The sequence below is a fragment of the Herpailurus yagouaroundi genome, unplaced genomic scaffold (assembly GCF_014898765.1).
Source record: "Herpailurus yagouaroundi ecotype Mexico unplaced genomic scaffold, PumYag 141, whole genome shotgun sequence".
In the NCBI taxonomy this organism is placed as follows: Eukaryota; Metazoa; Chordata; class Mammalia; order Carnivora; family Felidae; genus Herpailurus; species Herpailurus yagouaroundi.
In genome coordinates this window covers 63,402,000-63,420,855 of record NW_024412396.1, presented here as the reverse complement: position 1 = coordinate 63,420,855, position 18,856 = coordinate 63,402,000, and the positions used below count along the sequence as shown (strand labels likewise).

At 43.3% G+C, this 18,856-nt stretch overlaps 1 protein-coding gene and 1 non-coding gene across 9 annotated transcripts in view; both read left to right on the top strand.

Annotated features, from left to right (window-relative positions):
• TTC7B (tetratricopeptide repeat domain 7B) overlaps nucleotides 1-18,856 on the top strand; it is a 233,233-nt gene that overhangs the window by 28,640 nt on the left and 185,737 nt on the right. For all 8 annotated transcript variants that reach the window (XM_040477997.1, XM_040477995.1, XM_040478003.1 and 5 more), the window contains exon 3: nucleotides 13,758-13,888. In XM_040477997.1, the coding sequence (XP_040333931.1) occupies nucleotides 13,758-13,888 (131 nt within the window). The remainder of the gene's footprint in view (nucleotides 1-13,757; nucleotides 13,889-18,856) is intronic.
• LOC121032531 (small nucleolar RNA SNORA11) lies at nucleotides 9,878-10,007 on the top strand. Its single transcript, XR_005791352.1, has one exon. It is a non-coding gene; the product is annotated as a small nucleolar RNA SNORA11 (small nucleolar RNA).

Genomic DNA, 18,856 nt, shown 5'->3' with positions numbered 1-18,856 from the left:
CCTCATAGCATTCGTGCGAAGGGTACAGAAATTATGTCAGACTCTCAGAAGTGCCTCGTGTGTAGGTGTGCAGCTAGTACTCACTAAGGGTTGTTACTACTCTCATGTTGTTACGAAGTAGTGACTTAACGAGCGTCGTTCAAATTGCAAATTTCATTTGGCGAGCATTTCAGGTCGAGTTTACGTCTCACTTGCTCACAGAATTGTGGAAGGGGCGCTGAAAGATGGTCTGCTGTAGCAGGTGCGTGTGTAATTCAGGGTCTGGCATCTTCTTTTGTGAGTGATGTGTGTGCGTTGTGTGTGTGTGTGAGTGTATATACATGCACGCCTTCTAAGAAGAATATGCTGACTCTGGAAAGAAGACAGCAGTTTCTAAAAGCATCTGGAAGGGGCCAACCGAGGCCCCCAGCCCAGAGACCACTAAAAATTATAGAAGCCCTGGATTGACGGGGACTTCACAAGAAGTCTAGGCCAGCCACCCCCTCCCTTACCCCCACCAGCATTTGGTGGTTTCCATTGGCTTTCTCCTCCCTACACCCTACACAGTGGCTCGTCCTTCCACTGAGTTGAGTACATGTGACACCTGGTGCTGGCCATTCTAGAGGTGAGAACACAGGACCAACAATCTGAAGCTGCCTTTGCCAGGACTTGGATTTGAAGATCTGGAATCTCTTTTCCTGAATTTCTTTTCAGCCTTGGGAATTGAGATCCCTGGAAATCGTCTTACTGTCTTTGAAGGCCATACCACAGGGCTGGGTTATCAGAGACAGCGTATTGTAATAAAGTTTTCCGGGTACTTCTAGTTATACACTCCCTTATAGGTCATGTTACAGCCAAGCGTCAGGGTCTGGCTTCCAGAGATGTGGTTAAGATAAATGAGGAAACAATGCCTAATGTTGTAGTCCCTAATTCATATGATTATATTTTATAGGCTTTTATTGTGTTGTATAACTTTATAAGAAATTAATTCCTTGTTCATTTTAATGCGATTAAAAAATTCAAAATATTGGTTTTGGCTGTTCTCTGAAGTTGTGCAGCTCAAGCTGGTATCCCGGTGGCTGAGCCCTTCCTGACACAGACAAAGTGTGGGAGGCCCAGTGACCCACAGAACTTGTCCAGGGAGGCACAGCTCTTGGTGGGAGAGATCACTGCCTTTGGGCTCTGGACTTCGACTTCTGTGTCTTTACAGTTTGAAACTCATTTTTATCGTCATTACTCTTATCAGACACTGAATATGCTGTCAGCAGCTCAGCGAGACTGGCTATTGTGAGTAGGGTTTTGTGGTGTGATAGACCAGGGGTCAAAACTTGACTTTATCATAAAATTCACTAGCTGTGGAGCCCGAAGTTCAGTCTTATCTGTAAGGTGCTGTTAACACCCTCCTTGCATGGTGGCTGTGGGGATTATAAATGGTGCGTGTCAGCCCCAGACATAGTGCTGGGTGCTGAGTAGGGCCTTGATAAATGAGCCTTTATCATCATTGAAACTGTTTAGTCTTACATACCCAGACCAGGCTCCTCACTGAGGGTTCTCAAATTTGAACAGTCCCAAATGAATTTGGGGTGGTTCCCCCTCAGCGATCGCTGGAGTTTTGGCCAGTGAGATGTGCAGCTGGCCGCTTCCTCAGCCAGCCCTCCAGAGATACATAGCCCTTGTGGAGATAAACTGGAGCTCCCTTTCAGAGGTGAGGAAACCTTGCTGCAGAAGGAAACCAAGGATGGAGAGTCCAGGTTGCTATGTTATATGTTCTCTAGGCCACACCTAACTAGAGCAGTTCAGAGGCTGCACACATTTGAGCTTTTAAAAGTGTCCGAGGTCCTCAGCCGGCTCCCTGCAGCCTAGCCCCCTCCCCCTGCCCCCCCGCCCCCACTGTGACGTCCCTTTGGTCTGCTGGTGGCCGTGTGACCCCTTTGCCTTCCGACACCCCTCCTGCTGCATCAGACTCGGCAGTCTTGGTTTCTCCCCTCAGAATATTCCCCGGGACAGGACACATTTGCCCAGCTCCCAGGCCCTCTTATAGTTTCCTCCTGGCCCCTGCACAGACCTTTTGGTTGTCGCTTCATTCTTCTGAGACTTTCTTTCTCCACGAGATTGGAGGGAGGATGGTGTCTATTTACCAGGACCACACAGGCTTCTGTACACGGAAGGGCTTCGAAAGCAGTCAGGTGTGATCTAAATGATTTTCTGATCACTAATTTACTTAAGCGTGTTACCCTTCATAGGAGGGACCTTTCAGAAGTGAGTGTACCTGTGGGCTTCCCCTCCTGTGGCAGGGGGATGCATTTTAGGTCCAGTGGCTATTCTGCATTTTTGAAATTGTAGCACATGGTCCGCTACTGTTTTCATCCATGCTTTAAAGTTGGCCTCGATGATTGGGCAGGGAACTGTTGATTTCCACTCTTTGTACGCAGCTTTGATTTTGGAGGCACAGAGCTTATCAAGATGTGCATTGGACATTGCTGTCACACCAGCTATTTGTCAAGTCTGTTCTTCACTATTTTTTTGGTCATGCATTTCTTTGGGAAAAAGAAAGTAACTAAAATCATTATTGATGATAGCTTTCCAAACTGACAGGGTGTCATCTGACATTTTAATGGGGGCCAGTTTGGGCCATGACCTCAGGACTTGCTTCTCAGACAGTGTTGATCTGATCCCAGATGCTTGAAAATTTATAGTCTAGTCGAGAGGCCCTGTAAGTAGCTTTTGACAGAGAATTAAATATCCTGGAGCTGAGCTGCATAGCCACGAATTCACTGTGGTAAATCAAGGCTCTGCTGTTGCTCTGAGATGTGCCCAGTGACACATGGAAAGAATGTCATAGCATTTGGGAGAAGGAAAGGAATAATGTTTACCATAAAGAGCCCCCTACTAAGAATGATTCCTTGTCAGGGACCTATTTGCCAGCCCAGACCTTGGGTGTCCACATATCTCCCGAATTAGAACACAGACCCACAGAAAACACCAGTGTCTCCTCACTGTGGAGGATTAAGTTGTGGAACTGGTTTGAGTGTTCCTACTAACTCTGTGTGTTGATGGATTGCAAGCCTAGATGACTGGATTGCAGATATTTCAGACCCCCAAATACAGATGATAGACAAACTGTGCTGAACTGGAATTGGCTTTTCTTTGATTTGGTGGGTTTGGCGGGTCCCCGAAGGTCGTCTTCACAAGCGTTAGTGGTCAGGGTCCAGCCTGCAGTGATACAAAGTGCCGCAGGATAGACGAACCCCCCCCCCCCCCCCCACCGTTTTCTTTTTCCTGGCCCTTCAACACACTCTGGAGATTTTTTTTTCTTTGTATTAAATTCCCGATAACGACTTGCACATTATTTGGTCATTTTTCATACAAGCAGAAGGCAGATTATGGAACCATTGATCTCTTTTTGTTTTCCGGTGGTTTAAATTTTGCACAAGTGAGCACTTAAAGCACATCGAGGAAGCTCCAGTCAAGCACACGCTTCAGAGTAGTTCCAGAGCTGCTCTGGCAAATGGTGAATTCGTTTAGTTTGGTTTGCTTTTTGAGTGTGAGACAGTTTGTTGAGGTAGTAATAATACCTTAACAATAATCATAGCAAACCCTTCCTGAGTGCTTTCTATAAATAAACTCCACTAATACTCCCATTGAATTTGTTCAATTAAAAAAACTTTATGTTTTATTTTTGAGAGAAAGAGAGACAGAGACACAGCACAAGCGGGGGAGGGGCAGAGAGAGAGGGAGACACAGAATCTGAAGACAGTGTCCAGGCTCTGAGCTAGCTGTCAGCACAGAGCCCGATGCGGTGCTTGAACTCACGAACCAGGAGATCATGATCTGAGCCGAAGTCGGACGCTTAACCGACTGAGCCACCCAGGCGCCCCAGAGTTTGTTCAATTTATCTTGTATGCTCCTCCAAAGAAAATTTCAAGAGGCTGTAGCAGAGTTCACACTGGAGAGAGGCTGCATAGTGATTTTTTTGCAACTGCGTAAACAAATTTGACTCTAAATGGGAAAGGAATGAATATTGAACATTCTAGGACTGAAGGGGCATTAAAACAGGAATTAGAACTGTATTCCTTCCATTTAAAAATTTAGTGGAGACATGGAAGATAAGAATAGACATAAGTTGGGGCACCTGGGTGGTTCAATCGATTGAACATCCTGTTCTTGGTTTTAGCTCAGGTCAGGACCCCAGGGTCATGGGATTGAGCCTTCCATTGGGCTCCATGCTGAGCATGGAGCCTGCTTAAGATTCACTCTCTCTCCCTCTCTGTCCCTCTCCCCTGCTCACATGCTTTCTGTCTCTAAAAAACAAACAAACAAACAAACAAACAAACAAACCAAGAAACAAAAAATACATGTAAGTCAAGTTTCTAGAAATGAAAACTGTAATGTCCGGGATGCAAAATACACTGGATATGATTAATGGCAAATTAGACATTGAAGAAACTAATGAACTTACAGGCATAGTAGTAGAAACTATCCATAATGAAACAGAGAGAAAAATATTCCTTTCAAAAAGTGGAGAGAGCAAACGTGAGCTATGGAATAACTTTAAGTAGCCTCGTGTGTGTGATTGGAGTCCCCTAATAGGATGGGTAGCGTAAAAGATTTTTGAAGAAATAATGGTTGAACACTTTTCAAATTTTATGAAAGCCATAATTCCTCAGATCTAGAAAGCTCAGTGAAGCCCAAGCACAAGAAACATGAAGAAAACTGAACCAAAACACTTAATAATCCAAATTGCTCACAACCAGTGATAAAGAGAAAATCTTAAAAGCAGCCAGAAAAAAAAAATACACATTACGTGCAGACGGACAAACATAAGGGAGATTTATTGTCAAAACCCATCCAAGTTTATAATCGTGGTAGATTTATTGTCAGAACACAGCAGAGTGACACCTTTAGAGCGCTGGTGGGGGACACGGGAATGAACTATCGGCCCTGAATTCCATACTTAGTGAAAATATCTCTCAAAAAATGAGGCCCAAAAAAGCCTTTTCCAGACATACAGTGGCTGAAAGAAATCATCATTAGCTGAACTGCAACTCTAAGAAATGTTAAAGGAGGCCCTTTAGGTAGAAGGAAGGTGGTACCAGGAGAAAATACAAATCCATGCAAAGGAACGAAGTCATAACGGTATCGATGGCTGTGTGTGTTCTTCCTTGTTCTTTAAATGTTTTCAGCATGTAATTGATCATTTCAATAAAAATGAGAACTATGTAGGGTGGGACTTAGAACCTATGTGAAGGTTAGGTGTGTATAATAAGAGAATAAAGACTGGAGAGAGTTAAATGAAAGTATGCAATGGTGAAGGTGTTGTACTGTATGAGATGTGGAGTACTGTCATTTGAAGTAGACCGTGATGAGTTAAACCCTAAAGCGACCACTGACAGTTCTCGGAGACGTCAGTACCCGTTTCAATACGTGATAGAACAAGTACACAGTTGATTGGTCAGTAAGGGTAGAAGACCTTGGAACAAAGCAGTCTACTGATTTGACCTAACTGACATTTATGTGGCACTCCACCCAGCAACAGAATACACAGTCTTTTTAAGTGTAATGAAACACTTACCAAGATTGACCATATTCTGGGCCAGAATTTTGATTCAAGTTTTAGCAAATTAGAAGGGTTCAACTATGTCCTCTGGCCTGTGTTAGGGATCCTTAAGACCAATTCTCAGGTCAGTGATTCACTAGAAAGACTCGCAGAATTCAGAAAAGTTGTTATGCTCATGGTTTCAGTCAATTACAACAAAGTTTACAGATTACAATATGTAAAGGGAAAAGGTGCTTAGAGCAGAGTCTGGGAGAGGCCAGGCTCAATCTTTCAGTGGTCTTCCCCCAGTGGGGTCATATGGACAGCACTTCATTCTTCCAGGAAGGTTGTAGAACAACACCTACGGAGTATTGCCAGTCAGGGAAGCTCATTCAGACCTTGGCGTTTAGGGTTTTTTATTGGGATTCTGTTATGTAGAAATGGAGCACCCGTGGAACTGACTGTAATTATTCGGTTTTTACTATTTCCAGAGGTCAAACGGATATAGGGTGGCCCAAGGCCTTCACCATAAATCACATTATAAGTATAACTATCTGGTGTGACCCAGATTAACAAAGACACTCTTATCAGGTACGATTTCCCAGGATCCTAGAGGTTGTTCCCCAAGAGCTGCACGAGGGCCAGTCCTTTCTTCGGAATGTGCGGAGTTCGAACATCCCAAGCCCGCTTAGCCTTTTACTGCACAGACCATAATGGAATTAATTTAGGAATCAATAATAGAAAGATCTTGGGAAAATCCCCAAGTATTTGGCAACTAAATAATACATTTCTAAAGCAGAAATCAAAAGTTAAATTAGAAAGTGTTGTGAACTGAATGAAAAAAACCCCACAACATATCAGTATTTATAGGGTACTGCTAAAGCAGTACTTAGGGAGAAATTTATAGCTGAATGCCTATATTAGGACAGAAAAAAGGTCTCAGATTTATCCTTTAGCATTCACTTTAAGAAATAAGAAAAGGAAGAGTAGATCAAGTTCAGTGTATACAGAAGAAAGGGAATAGTGAAAACCAGAGCAGAAATAAAGGAAATAGAAAACAGGAAAACAATAGAGGAAAATCAGTGAAACCCCAATCAATGAAGTCAAAAGATCTTTATTGAGAATTTCAATAAAATGGATAAACCGTTAGCTAGACTGTCCAGGATAAAAAGAGAGAACACAATCTGCCTGGATCAGAGATTCTATAGATTTTTAAAGGATCAGGGAATATTCTAAACAGCACCATGTCAGTAAATTTGACAACTCAGAAGAAATGGACAAATTACTTGAAAGATATAAGCTACTAAAGCTCATGTAAGGAGAACTGGATCATCTGAACAACCCTGTATCAAAGACATTGAATTTGTAGTTAAAAGCTTCCCACAGAGAAAACTCTAGGTCCAGATGGCTTCCCTGGTAACTTCTCCCAAAAACTTAAGAACAAAATAACAATTCCATGCCAACTCCTCCTGAAAATTGAAGAGGAGGGAATATTTCTCAAGTCATTTTATGAAGTTAGCATTTATACAAATCCCAAATCCATTACAAGGAAACTATGGATGAATATTCCTCATGTACAGAGATGGAAAAAATTTTAAGCAAAATTTTAACAAATTAAATCTGACAGTATAAAAAAAAGATAATACATCATGGTCAGTGGGGTTTATTTCAGGAAAGGAAGTTTGTTTTAATATGTGAAAGTCGGTCAGTGTAATTCACCAGATTAAATAACTAAAGGAGAAAAAAGCCATCTGATTATCTCAGTGGACACAGAAAAAGGATTTGAGAAAATTCAGCATCTATTCTTGATATTAACTCATAGTAACATGGGTGTAGAAGAGATCTTCCTCAGCCTGATAAAGGGCATCTGTGAAACACTCACAATTAACATCAAACTTAATGGTGGAGGGCTGGTGCTTTTTCCCTAACATCAGGAATGAGGTAAGGATTTCTGACCTCACCACTACATTCAGGATTGTACTGGAGATTCTTTGCAGCAAGGCATAAGGCAGTACCTAGAAATAAAAGGCATCCGGATTGGAAAGGATGAAGCAAAACTGCCTTTTATTTGCAAACAACATGAGTATTTTTGTAGAAATTCTGAGGGACCCTATGGGACCCTACAAAAATGGTGGTAGAATAAGTGAATTTAACAAGGTTACAGATTTCAAGATCCATATTCAAAAATTTATTGTAGTTTTATATATAGCAGTGAACAAAAGGAAATTGAAATTAAAACATCATTTTTAACACCATGACAAATATGAAATATTTAAGGGTAAATCTGTGGAAAGGTTTGCAAGGCACGTACACTGGAAACTACAAACCATTGCTAAGAGAAGTTAAAGACCTACAGAAACGAAGAGACATACTGTGTTCATGAGTCAGAAAACTCGATATTGTTAAGATGCCAGTTCTTCCCAAATTGATCTATAAATTCAACACAATCTCCATCAAAAGCCCAGCCAACTTAAAAAAATATATTGACAAGAAGATTTCATGTGGAAGTGTAAAGGACTAAGAATAGCCCTCCCCCCCCCAAAAAAAGAACCTGATAAATGGGAACAAAATTGGAACACTAACACTGCTTTCAAGATTTATAAAGGTGCTGTAGTCAAGACAGGGTGCTATTGGCATAAATATAGACAATTGGCTCATTGAAACAGAATAGAGAGTCTAGAAAAAGACTCACATGTATATCCCCATCTGATTTTTCACAAAAGTGCAAAGTCAATTCCATGTGAAATAAAAATCTTCGATAAGTAGTACATTTGGATGTCTATCTATAAAGAAGTAAACTGCGATCTCTATCTTGCAACATATACAAAAAATATTTATTCTTTAAATGTTTATTTTTATTTTTGAGAAAGAGAGAGAGAGAGCATGTGTGCAGGCAGGGGAGGGGCACAGAGAGAGAGAGAGAGAGAGAGAGAGAGAGAGAGAGGGAGATACAGAATCCAAAGCAGACTCCATGCCAACAGTAGTGAGCTCAATATGGGGCTTGAACTCACGAACCATGAGATCATGGCCAAGGCGAAGTTGGATGCTCAACTGACTGAACCACCCAGGCAGCCCTACAAAAATTATTTTAAAATGGATCATAGACCAAATGTAAAACCTACCCTATAAAAATTTCACAAGAACGTATAAGAAGAAAAGCCTTTGGGGGCACCTGGGTGGCTCAGTTGGTGAAGTGTCCAACGTCAGCTCAGGTCATGATCTCGTGGTCCGTGGGTTTGAGCCCCACGTCAGGCTCTGTGCTGACAGCTCAGAGCCTGGAGCCTGCTTCAGATTCTGTGTCTCCCTCTCTCTCTGCCCCTTCCCTGCCCACACTCTGTCTGTCTCTCGAAAGTAAACACTTCAAAGAACAAAAACAAAAAAACAAAAGCCTTTGTAACCTTGGGTTATGCAAATATTTCTTAGATAGGAAACCCAAAGCACAGTCTATAAGAGAAAATATTGATAAGTTTGACTTCATCAAAATTTAAGATTTCTGATCTTCAAAAGACATATTAAGACATGTCTTAACATTATAGATGAGAGACAATATTAGCAAATCCCACATCTGATAGAAAACTTGTATTCAGAATATATAAAGAACTCTTAAAAGTTCAATAATAAGAGAACAAACAACCCAGTAAAAATGGATAAAGGATTTTAATAGACATTTCTTCAAAGAAGATCTATGAATAACAAGCATGTGAAGAGATGGTTAGTTTCATTAGTCATTATGGAAACACCCATCAAAATCACAATGAGATCACTTCACACCCGCTAGGACGGCTCCAATAAAACAGACAATAATGAGTGTTGGCGAGGATGTGGAGAAACTGGACCCCCCCTAAACTGTAAGATGCTATTGCCACTTTGGAAAACAGTTTAGTATTTCTTAAATAATGAAACATAAATTTATTATCTGACCCAATAATTCTACTTCTAAGTGCATACCCATTGAAAGAGAATTGAAAAGATCTGTCGACACAAAAAATTATACATGAATGGTCATAGCAGCATTATTCATAATAGCCAAAAGGTGGAAACAACCCAAAGGTCCATTAGTGGCAAGTGGGCAGGTAAAATGCAGTCTATCCATACAACAATACAAAGAAATGGAGTACTGTTGTAATTTGGATGAACATCCAAAACCGTATGCTAAGCAAAAGAAGCTAGACACAAAAGACCACATATTAAATGATTCTGTTTTTATGAAATGTCCAGAAAAGGTAACTCTCTGGAAACAGCAAATTAGTGGTTCCCTGAGGCAGGGGGTGGGCAGAAAGGATCACTGGGGGATGACGGAAATGTTCTACAACTGAACCGTGTTGATGGCTGCACAGCTCTGAGTTTATTAAAAGCTGTTGAGGGGTGTGATCAGAGCAGGGGGCCTGAAGAAATGGCTCTTCTGTTTACAACACACCCAACAGGAATCTGGGTTCGTTGTGACAAGGGGCACAAACCTTGTGGCTTTCCTATGAACAGATACCCTACATGTGTCAAAAAATAAAAATAAAATAAGATAAAAGTTGTTGAATTGCATACTTAAACTGAGTGAATTTTATGGCATATAAATTATCCCTCAGTAGAGGTTTGTTTGTTGTGTTTGGAAAAAATGGTATAGAGTAGTTAGGACAGCCTAATATTGTGGAAAGAATAGACAAATAAATGCATGGAACAGAACAGAGAGGCCAGAAATAAACCCATTCAACTATAGCCAACTGATTTATTTTAATGAGGATATGAAACTTTTATTTATTATTTTAGAGAGGGAGGGAGAGAGAGAGAGAGAGAGAGAGAGAGAGAGAGAATGTGAGTAGGGGAGAGGTGCAGAGGGAGAGAGAGAGAATCCCAAGCAGACTCCATGCTCTGTGCAGAGCACACTGTAAGGCTTGATCCCACGCCTGGAATCATGACCTGAGCAGAAGTCAAGAGTTGGACGCTTAACCGACTGAGCCACCCAGATGTCCCATATAATCCACTGATTTTTGATAAAGGCACAAAAGCAATTCAGTGGGGGAAAGATAGTTTCTCCGACAAATGGTGCTGGCACAACTGGACATCCACATGCAAAAGAGAAAAATCTAGACACAAACTTTACACCTTTCACAAATGTTAACTCAAAATGGATTAGACCTAAGTAGCAAACGCAAAGCTGTAAAACTTCTAGAAGATAACATAGGGAAAAAAAACCTAGGTGACCTTAGGTTTGGCAGTGGGGTTTTAGATACCACACCAAGATCACAGTCCGTGAAAAAAAAGATTGATAGGCTTTATTAAAACTAAAACCTCTCGTTCTGTGAAAGACATTGTTCAGAGAATGAAAAGACAAGTCATAGACTCTAATAAAATACTGGCAGATATTTGCAAATATCTGATAAATGAGTTGTATCCAAAACATACAAAGAAATCTTAAAACTCAACCATAGGAAAGTAAACAACCCAATTGAAAAAAGCAAAAGATCTGACCAGACACTTCACCAGAGGAAGTATACAGATGGAAAATAAGCATGAGAAAATATGCTTAGCATCATTTGTCTTTAGGGAATTGCAAATTACAACGAGGAGATACTACCACATACCTATTAGAATGACTAAAATCCAGAAAACTGGTAACACCAAGTGCTGACAAGGATGCTGAGAAATATTAAGTCTCATTCATTGCTGGTGAGAATGCAAAATGGTACAGCCACTTTGCAAGACAGTTTGGCACTTTCTGACAAAGCTAAAAATATTACTGTTTCAAAGTTATTTGTAAACAAAATATGTTTATGTAGCTATTAAAAAAATTTTTTTTAATGTTTATTATTGAGAGACAGAGAGACACAGAGCATGAGCAGGGGAGGGGCAGAGAGAGAGGGAGACAGAATCCGAAGCAGGCTCCAAGCTCTGAGCTGTCAGCACAGAGCCTGTTGCTGGGCTTGAACTCACAAACTGCGAGATCATGACCTGAGCCGAAGTCGGTTGCTTAACCAACTGAGCCACCCAGGCACCCCATTTGTAACTATTTCTTACAGAGTCTCACTCTTGGTATTGATTGACCTATTTGAATTGAAGACTATGTTCACACAAAAACTTGCACGTGAATGTTTATAGCAGCTTTATTTGTAATTGCCAAAACTTGGGGTCAACCTAAGTGCCTTTCTCCCTTCCTTCCTTCCTTCCTTCCTTCCTTCCTTCCTTCCTTCCTTCCTTCCTTCCTTCCTTTTTTTAATGTTTATTTATTTTTGAGAGAGAGAGAGAGACAGACAGAGCGTGAGTGGGGCAGGGGCAGAGACAGGCTGTCAGCACAGAGCCCAATGCCGTGCTTGAACTTGTAAACAGCGAGATCATGACCTAGGCTGAAGTCAGATGCTTAAGCCCCAACCAAGGTGCCTTTCAATAGATTAATGAATAAATGGAATATTGTAAAGGGACAAAAAGAAGTGATCAGACCACAAAAAGATGCAGAGGGACCTTAAATGCTAAGTTAAAAGTGAAAGTGAAGTTAAAAGTGAAAGTGAAAATGCTACATGCTGCATGATTGCAATTATATGACATCCTGGACAAGGCAAGACCATAAAGACAGTGAAAAGATTAGTGGTTGCCAGGGGGTCAGGAGGAGGGGTATAGAGATGAGTAGGTGGGGCATGGGACGTCTTTAGGGCAGTGAATTTGTCTGTAGGACACTGTAATGGTGGATACATGACAAAACATTTGTTAAAACTCATCAAGTACAGAACACAGTGAGCCCTAATGTGGTTTAACTATGGACTTTAGTTAATAAAACATAAAATTAAATAAAAATAAAAAATCATCATGATGAAACATTGAAAAAATGTTTTGCTTGTTGTATGCCAATTTCACCCCAATAAAGCTGCTAAAAAAAATGACAAAATCTTTGAGCCGTCACTTTCTGTGACAAACTGGTAACCTCTGAGCTCCCAGGCGCGCTGTCCTCAGTTGTTGCGCCCTTGTAAATAGAAGTGGCTTCTCCTCTTTCCTGTTCAGTACAGATATCTCTCTCGTGGCTTTTTGCAGCCTTGGAGGGACGGTCACTGATAAGAGCAGCTTGGAAGAGGCTGTTCTCAACATGATGACACATGAAAGAATGGGTCATTTGCTGATGCTCAGCATGTCTGGTCTCTTCTCTGTAGTGGGTCTGCTCTGAAAATTAGCAACTAACTAGATGGGTGTCATTTGGGAGGCTGGAGACCTGAATTCTGATTCCTGTTGTTCTATTAACCGACTGTCAGGTTTTAGACAAATCACTTACTTTCACTCTGGCTGATCTCAGCTTCTTGGTCTATAAAATGAGTGGGTTTTCCAGGGGTGGGAAATTCTCTGGCTTCTTCCAGTTCCAGACCCCCTTTCTGTCAATATCAAAACTTCTCCCGCACTTTTCCCTGGAGTGGAATATATGCCATGTTGTATACATATGTCCCAGGGCACTTGTCACAGGAGAAGCCCTCTTGTGTAGAGTCACCGGAGACCCTCCCTCTCTCTGCCTCCAGTTGTGGGTGGAGACCAGGGGGCGACTGGTTGCCCAGGGCCAGGCCTGAGGTTGGTGCTGGTTCGGGCAACAGCTGTTCTTAGCATTCTTATTTTTTCAATCTTTCGTATTTTTGTACCTCCCAGCCCTGAACTCTCTCTTGGCAAAGAGGATCTCTTCTGTCTCAAAGAAATGCCCACAAAGCAGCTCTGGTATTTTCTTAGCCCACAGCAGAGAGGTGGTCTGTGGGACTATTGTGACTCCCAAAAGTCTAAAGCTCAGAGTTGGAAGATTTTCCTAGTGACTGAGACTCCTGAGAGCATTTAACATTTTTTTTTTTTTATGTTCAATTAGTTAAGTGTACATTTTGGGATAGAAGATATTCTTTAGCTAGTATTGTGCTGTGAGCCAAGCTTTGCTTACTTTAAGAGCCTTGGGCCATACCTTGAATGAGAAGCTCTGTTAGGTCTGAATGAGGTCATGGTAAAGTACCCGGTCAAATTCTCAACCTGGATATCAAAGTCATGGGGGTAATTTCTGTGTATTTGGGGCCTCTTTCATGTGTCACATACGGATATTCTTTTTGGTGTCTCATTTTGATGTTCCATTTTGTCCTTAGGGAGGGTAGAGGGCAGAGAAGCCGCTTCTCTGACAGTTTATGATATCCTGGGACCATCTTCTGGTCCTCTAGGGCAATACTGAAAAATTAAGCTCCATGAAAAACAACTCACCTAGTTTTTATATGTTTGATTTTTTGTTTGTTTGTTTGTTTTTTAGGACTTTGTTTAGAGAAGTTGCCTGTTTCCTCTTCTACCAGTAACCTCCACGTGGACCGGGAACAGGATGTCATCACCTGCTATGAGAAAGCAGGCGACATTGCACTCCTGTACCTCCAAGAGATAGAGAGGGTAAGTGAGGAGCGTGTGTTCGCTCCAGCTGATAATTTTTTCAAAATTTCAAACCAGACTGTAGAGAACTGTGGTCAACCTCTGGAAAACCTTCCACGTGTCTGCCTCTGGGTGTAAAGCTTTCCTTACATTTTTCAGCGCATGGGAGATGGTGGGGATTGTGGCATCTTGTGAAAAGTGTTTGGGAAGCATTTTAGTATCCTCAGAGCAGAAGTGACAGTGTGCCCCGGGGCTGGTTAGTCATTCATGTTCTCCTACGCGAAGTGGGTTGTACTTGCACGGATGATATGCCCACATGATGTACATCTGGGGTTTGGGAGGCTTTACATCCGTAGTTACATGAAAGGTCGGCTGGGGACTCCCGGCTGACCTGCTCGGAGCAGGTGTGTATCCCCCGAAACCATCTGGGATGGTTTACCTCCAGCAGTCAGTGGTTGCCTGTGGTGTGGGGAACCAAGCCGGCAGCTGACAAGGGGGCCCCCCTGGGCAGGGATGGAGGGAAGATACCTGCGCTCACGCCCTCGGGCAGAGGAGGTCGGAGGCGCGATGGGGCCAGCCAGGTGCGGGCAGCTTGTCTGTTTAGAAGGATCGCTGTCTTTTGGCTCTGCTCTCTCCTCAACCTTTCTGTGTGTAAAAGGAACGTCTACTTTATGAAGTTCTTGTGGAGATGGTAAAAGGACGTGTCAGTGAAGGAACTTAACCCCGATGCAGAAATATACTGGATTCTTGGTACACGTCACTTATTTTCTACTAATAACAATGGGTTCTAGCCATCTCTACCCCCAGCAGAGTTTCCTGGCATTCTGACCAAGGGCTTGCCACCGGTGTTTCCCCCTTCACACCCAGAGACATGTCCTGCGAGACGTTGAAAATGACACATGTCTTGTTTCTCATCTAGTTTATGAGTTCTCTGTTTCCCTAAGGATTAGAATGGGGAGGGGCTGCCAAAGTCTGGTTAGCTCTGTTACGTTGTATGTGTACAGACTGAAGCAGTTTCTTCCCTTAAGTCTTCTCGTAACGTGTTGATGTGCGTGATAAGGATCAGAATTGCCTTGTAAGGGGCAGCGAGTGCAGGTGAGAGCCACAGAGAGGAGTCTGGGGGAATGAGGGGACCAGCGTTTGACCTGGCCGACACCAGCACGGGTCGTAAATCGCAGGTCATGGTGTCTGGGAATTCAGGAAGATACTTGGCCGTCTTGCCAAAACGTCCCCTCAGAAGGCTGCTATGAGAAAGGAATTTTTCAGTTATTCAGAATTTCTGGTATGATCTTTAAAGAAATGGTCGTGCAGCCTGCTTTAAAATGCACAGCGTCTTGAACGGCTGTCTCCCTGATAGCCAGTGCTTGGAAGTGGAGACGTCTCTTACCCAGCCAAGCAGTTCTTGTTGACCACACAGCCCTTGCCACTTAGGGGCCCTTATTTTGCACCTTACTTGCCAACAGTTGTCTGGCCCCGTTACCTCGGGGCTGCCTTCTCCCGGCTGGAGGAAAGGAGTTCATCTGTGACACGTGTCTTTAATGACGTGGGGACTGGCAGCTCTGGATGTACTTCCTGTTGTGTTCAGTGATAACCACCAGTTCACTGTCGGGTTCTCCAGCCAGACCACCAAGGAGACTTGTATAATCATAGAATTTAAAAGAAAAATTTTTTTGTGCGGTGTTGGGGAAACAGTGGTCATAGGATGTGAGATTTGGAGATGAAAATGGAGGCCCAGACAGGGAGGACTCACAGGAAGTTAGGACCACAGGTAGGATTAGAATTCTTCTGACACCAAGTTCAGGGCTCACTCATGTCAGGCTGCTGCACACAAGTACAAGGCAGTGTCGTTTCCCACACCCTTCCCGACAGAAAGCGCTCAGAAGGTATTTGGCCAAGCGAGTATAGCTCTCAGTAGCGCGGGGAAGCAGCCTCAGCCTAGGGTGTAATCTCAGGGTATAGATGATTTTCACATTTCTGGCTCTGATTTTCCAGTGTGAGTTTTGCTTTATGGGAAATCACTTTGCCCCCCCACCCCCTAGATACAACATGCTGGGGTATTAGTGATGAGAGAGACGGAATGACCAGATATCTGTTTTGACTGTAGTAGGTGCTCGAGAAGCCATTTGTAGATTGACGGGAAACGTGGGGGAAAAATAACCTTTCTAAGTGACTGCTGGGCTGGGCGGATGTTCAAGGTCTTGATGAAGCAAGATTGGTGTTCTATGCAGAAGATACCTACTTGGCCTTTTTTTTTTTTAAGTTTGAAGTTAAAATGACTTTTAAGAATTATGCTAACAGAAATGTTAGGGAAATAGAATCTGAAAGAAGTCACAGACTAGGACAAGCCGAGGTTCATAGTGCTTTGTTTTTCTGGGCGGGCAGGCCTTTTAAGTAGAAAATCCCACACACTCTGTTCTGGTATTTGTTCTGCTGGGCACAGGCAGCCGGTCACTCAGTGGTTTCCCCCCATTGACCGGCCATTCCGTAGCAAAGAAACTTCCGTTGGCCAGGACCTCCGGCATTTTATCTACTAGTGGTGGTTTTTTGTTTGTTTGTTTGTTTTGGTTTTCTGAGTGGTTTTCTTCATTCACTAGCAAGAAGAAAATTGGGGGAGAAGTTTTGAGGACAGGGTGGAGTGACACGGTCAATATTTTTTCATGATGTGACACCCCCGAACCGTGTTTCAGAGATGTTTGAGAGCGTTAGATTTGTGAGGCAGCTGGCTTAAGCTGTGAGAGGCAGCAGAGCGCAGTGGTATAGTGACAGCCAGGGTTGGGATCTTGGATTTGCCACCTCCTAGCTGTGGCACTTTGGGAAAGTTACTCCACCTTTCTGTGCCACCCGAAGATCCTCATCCGTATCATGGCAATAATAATTGCTGTAAGGCTGCCATGAGGATAAAATGGGTTCACTCATAGGCCTGCCATCATACGGTTAGCGGTGGAATCTTTCCTAATCTTAGAAGATTTCAGATAGTTGGATAAAAATCTGGAATATTATTAACACACTGGTTTTTTTTTATTATTAAACTGTTAAATAATTTTTAGCAGCATATTTATGGAGTGATTTTTTTTCAGAACTTTTCCCTTTCTTGTGCAGAAGCCCTAACAGGACCGCGTCTTGCCTGGAGTCCTCATGTCATATCTGGATTCCGGACTTCTGTTTACCCCTGACTGTTTGACCTTGGTCCAGTCATATATTTCCGTGTGCTTCGACTTTCCATTGTCACGGTGGGGCTAACACTGCCTGGTGTGTTTGGGGCTGGTGTTTTCCACCCCTTATGGGACATGCCATGTGTTATTGTCCCCCTGCCCCTTGTCCAGGGGTGGAGGCAGGGCCGAAGAAAATTTGAATCCACGAAAGCAGAGTGATTCAATATTTGTTTAGAGTTGTTCCTGTTATCTTAGGGGTAAAGAGCCATCTAATTTTCTCAGTTTGTTCTCTGAAGGGGAGTAAGACACTCCTACAATTGTGCACATATAGTAATTTAATCAAACAAATCGAATTAGAACGGATCGAATTAGAAAGGACACAGGCTGTCCTTGATTTGTTTGTCTCGAGCTGGTGGCACTATGCCAACGGTAAATAAAGTTACCTGCCCCACGAGGAGCGTCTCCTGGTGCAGCGATAGGAATAAAGATGACTTCATTTTTGAAGAGCATAAGCCGAGCCCCGCTTTTGGCAAATGAAATCATCCCGTCTGTGTCCTTTGCACGCCTCAGCCAACCAGCTGGTTACGGCTTTCTTGAGGAGAAGCCGCGCCGGGGTTCAGCTTCACCTTCTGCCGGCAGTTCGTTTCTTCACGCCCGATTTTAGAAAAGAAGTCACTGCTAAATTACGGGGTGCGGGAGACGTTTCGTGGGCAGTTTCAGTGCTGACGTTTGGAGGAGAAAACAACTGGTCCCCAAATATCATGGGGCCCGGCCCGGGACTCCTGCTCCATCAAGGCGTTGCTCCCTGGCCAGCACTGGAGGCGCCCGCAGTGACGTCGTTGACGTGCCGGACTCTGGACCGGATGACATGGAGGTCACGGTGGGTCTTGAATTCACACGAGGTGTCCCAGGAGAAGGACCCCGCGCCGCTGATGGGGAAGGCAGGGGGTGACTCTGGAGGTCCACGTGGCCCTGCTTCTGGCTTTAAAACGTGAGACGGTAAAGAAGATTCTTGCTTCCCTCTGCCTCTCCAGGGCCTGCCTTTGCAGCCAGGCCAGAGCACCAGGTGACTGACTGTTCGTAGCTCACGAACTTTGCTTCCTTAAAGAAACGTCGAGAGGCTGACTAGCCAGTAAATGTGCTCTGACTCTGGGCCTGCCATCTGGCTGCCTGGGAGCGGAGGCCACACACACTTGAAGCAGAGGTAGAAAAGTCTGGAAACCGGAAAAGAACAGCAGCTGATTTTAATTTTCGTGTGTTCCCAGCCAGCCTTTCCCCTCGTAATTGCGTGGCATTCAAGAGTTTCGTATCTGTCCTTTGTCACTCAACATTACGTCGGGACTTCAGAATGTTTTCATGGCCAAATAGTATTTCATCGAGTGGCCGGTCTCTCTGACAGAATCAGCTCACTGCCGGGTCTGCCCCGTTGTTGTAAATATCGTGGCGATGACAGCTTCCTGCGGGGACCTCTCCCCCTTTGCTTTCGTTGTTTTCCTGACGGCAGATTCCTGCGAGTGGAGATATTTTCGACATTCTCGTTAACTACATATTGTGTCCGTTGGCTCCCCACGAGTCATACTAACATCTCCCTTCGGCGCGCCGGGAGCATAATGGTTGCTTTGCACTCTCAACGGGCTTGCTGTTGCGTAAAGGTTATTTTGCTGATCTGCTAGGTGGAAAAATGGGACCTTGCTTGCGGTTTTCGTTTGCGTTCCTTTGACTATCAGTCAGGCTGAAATTTTGTCCATCTACCCCCAGGTTGCGTTTTGTCTCTTTTTGAATGACAGCTTTATTGAGTTATAATTCACCTACCATACAGTTCACCTATTTATTTATT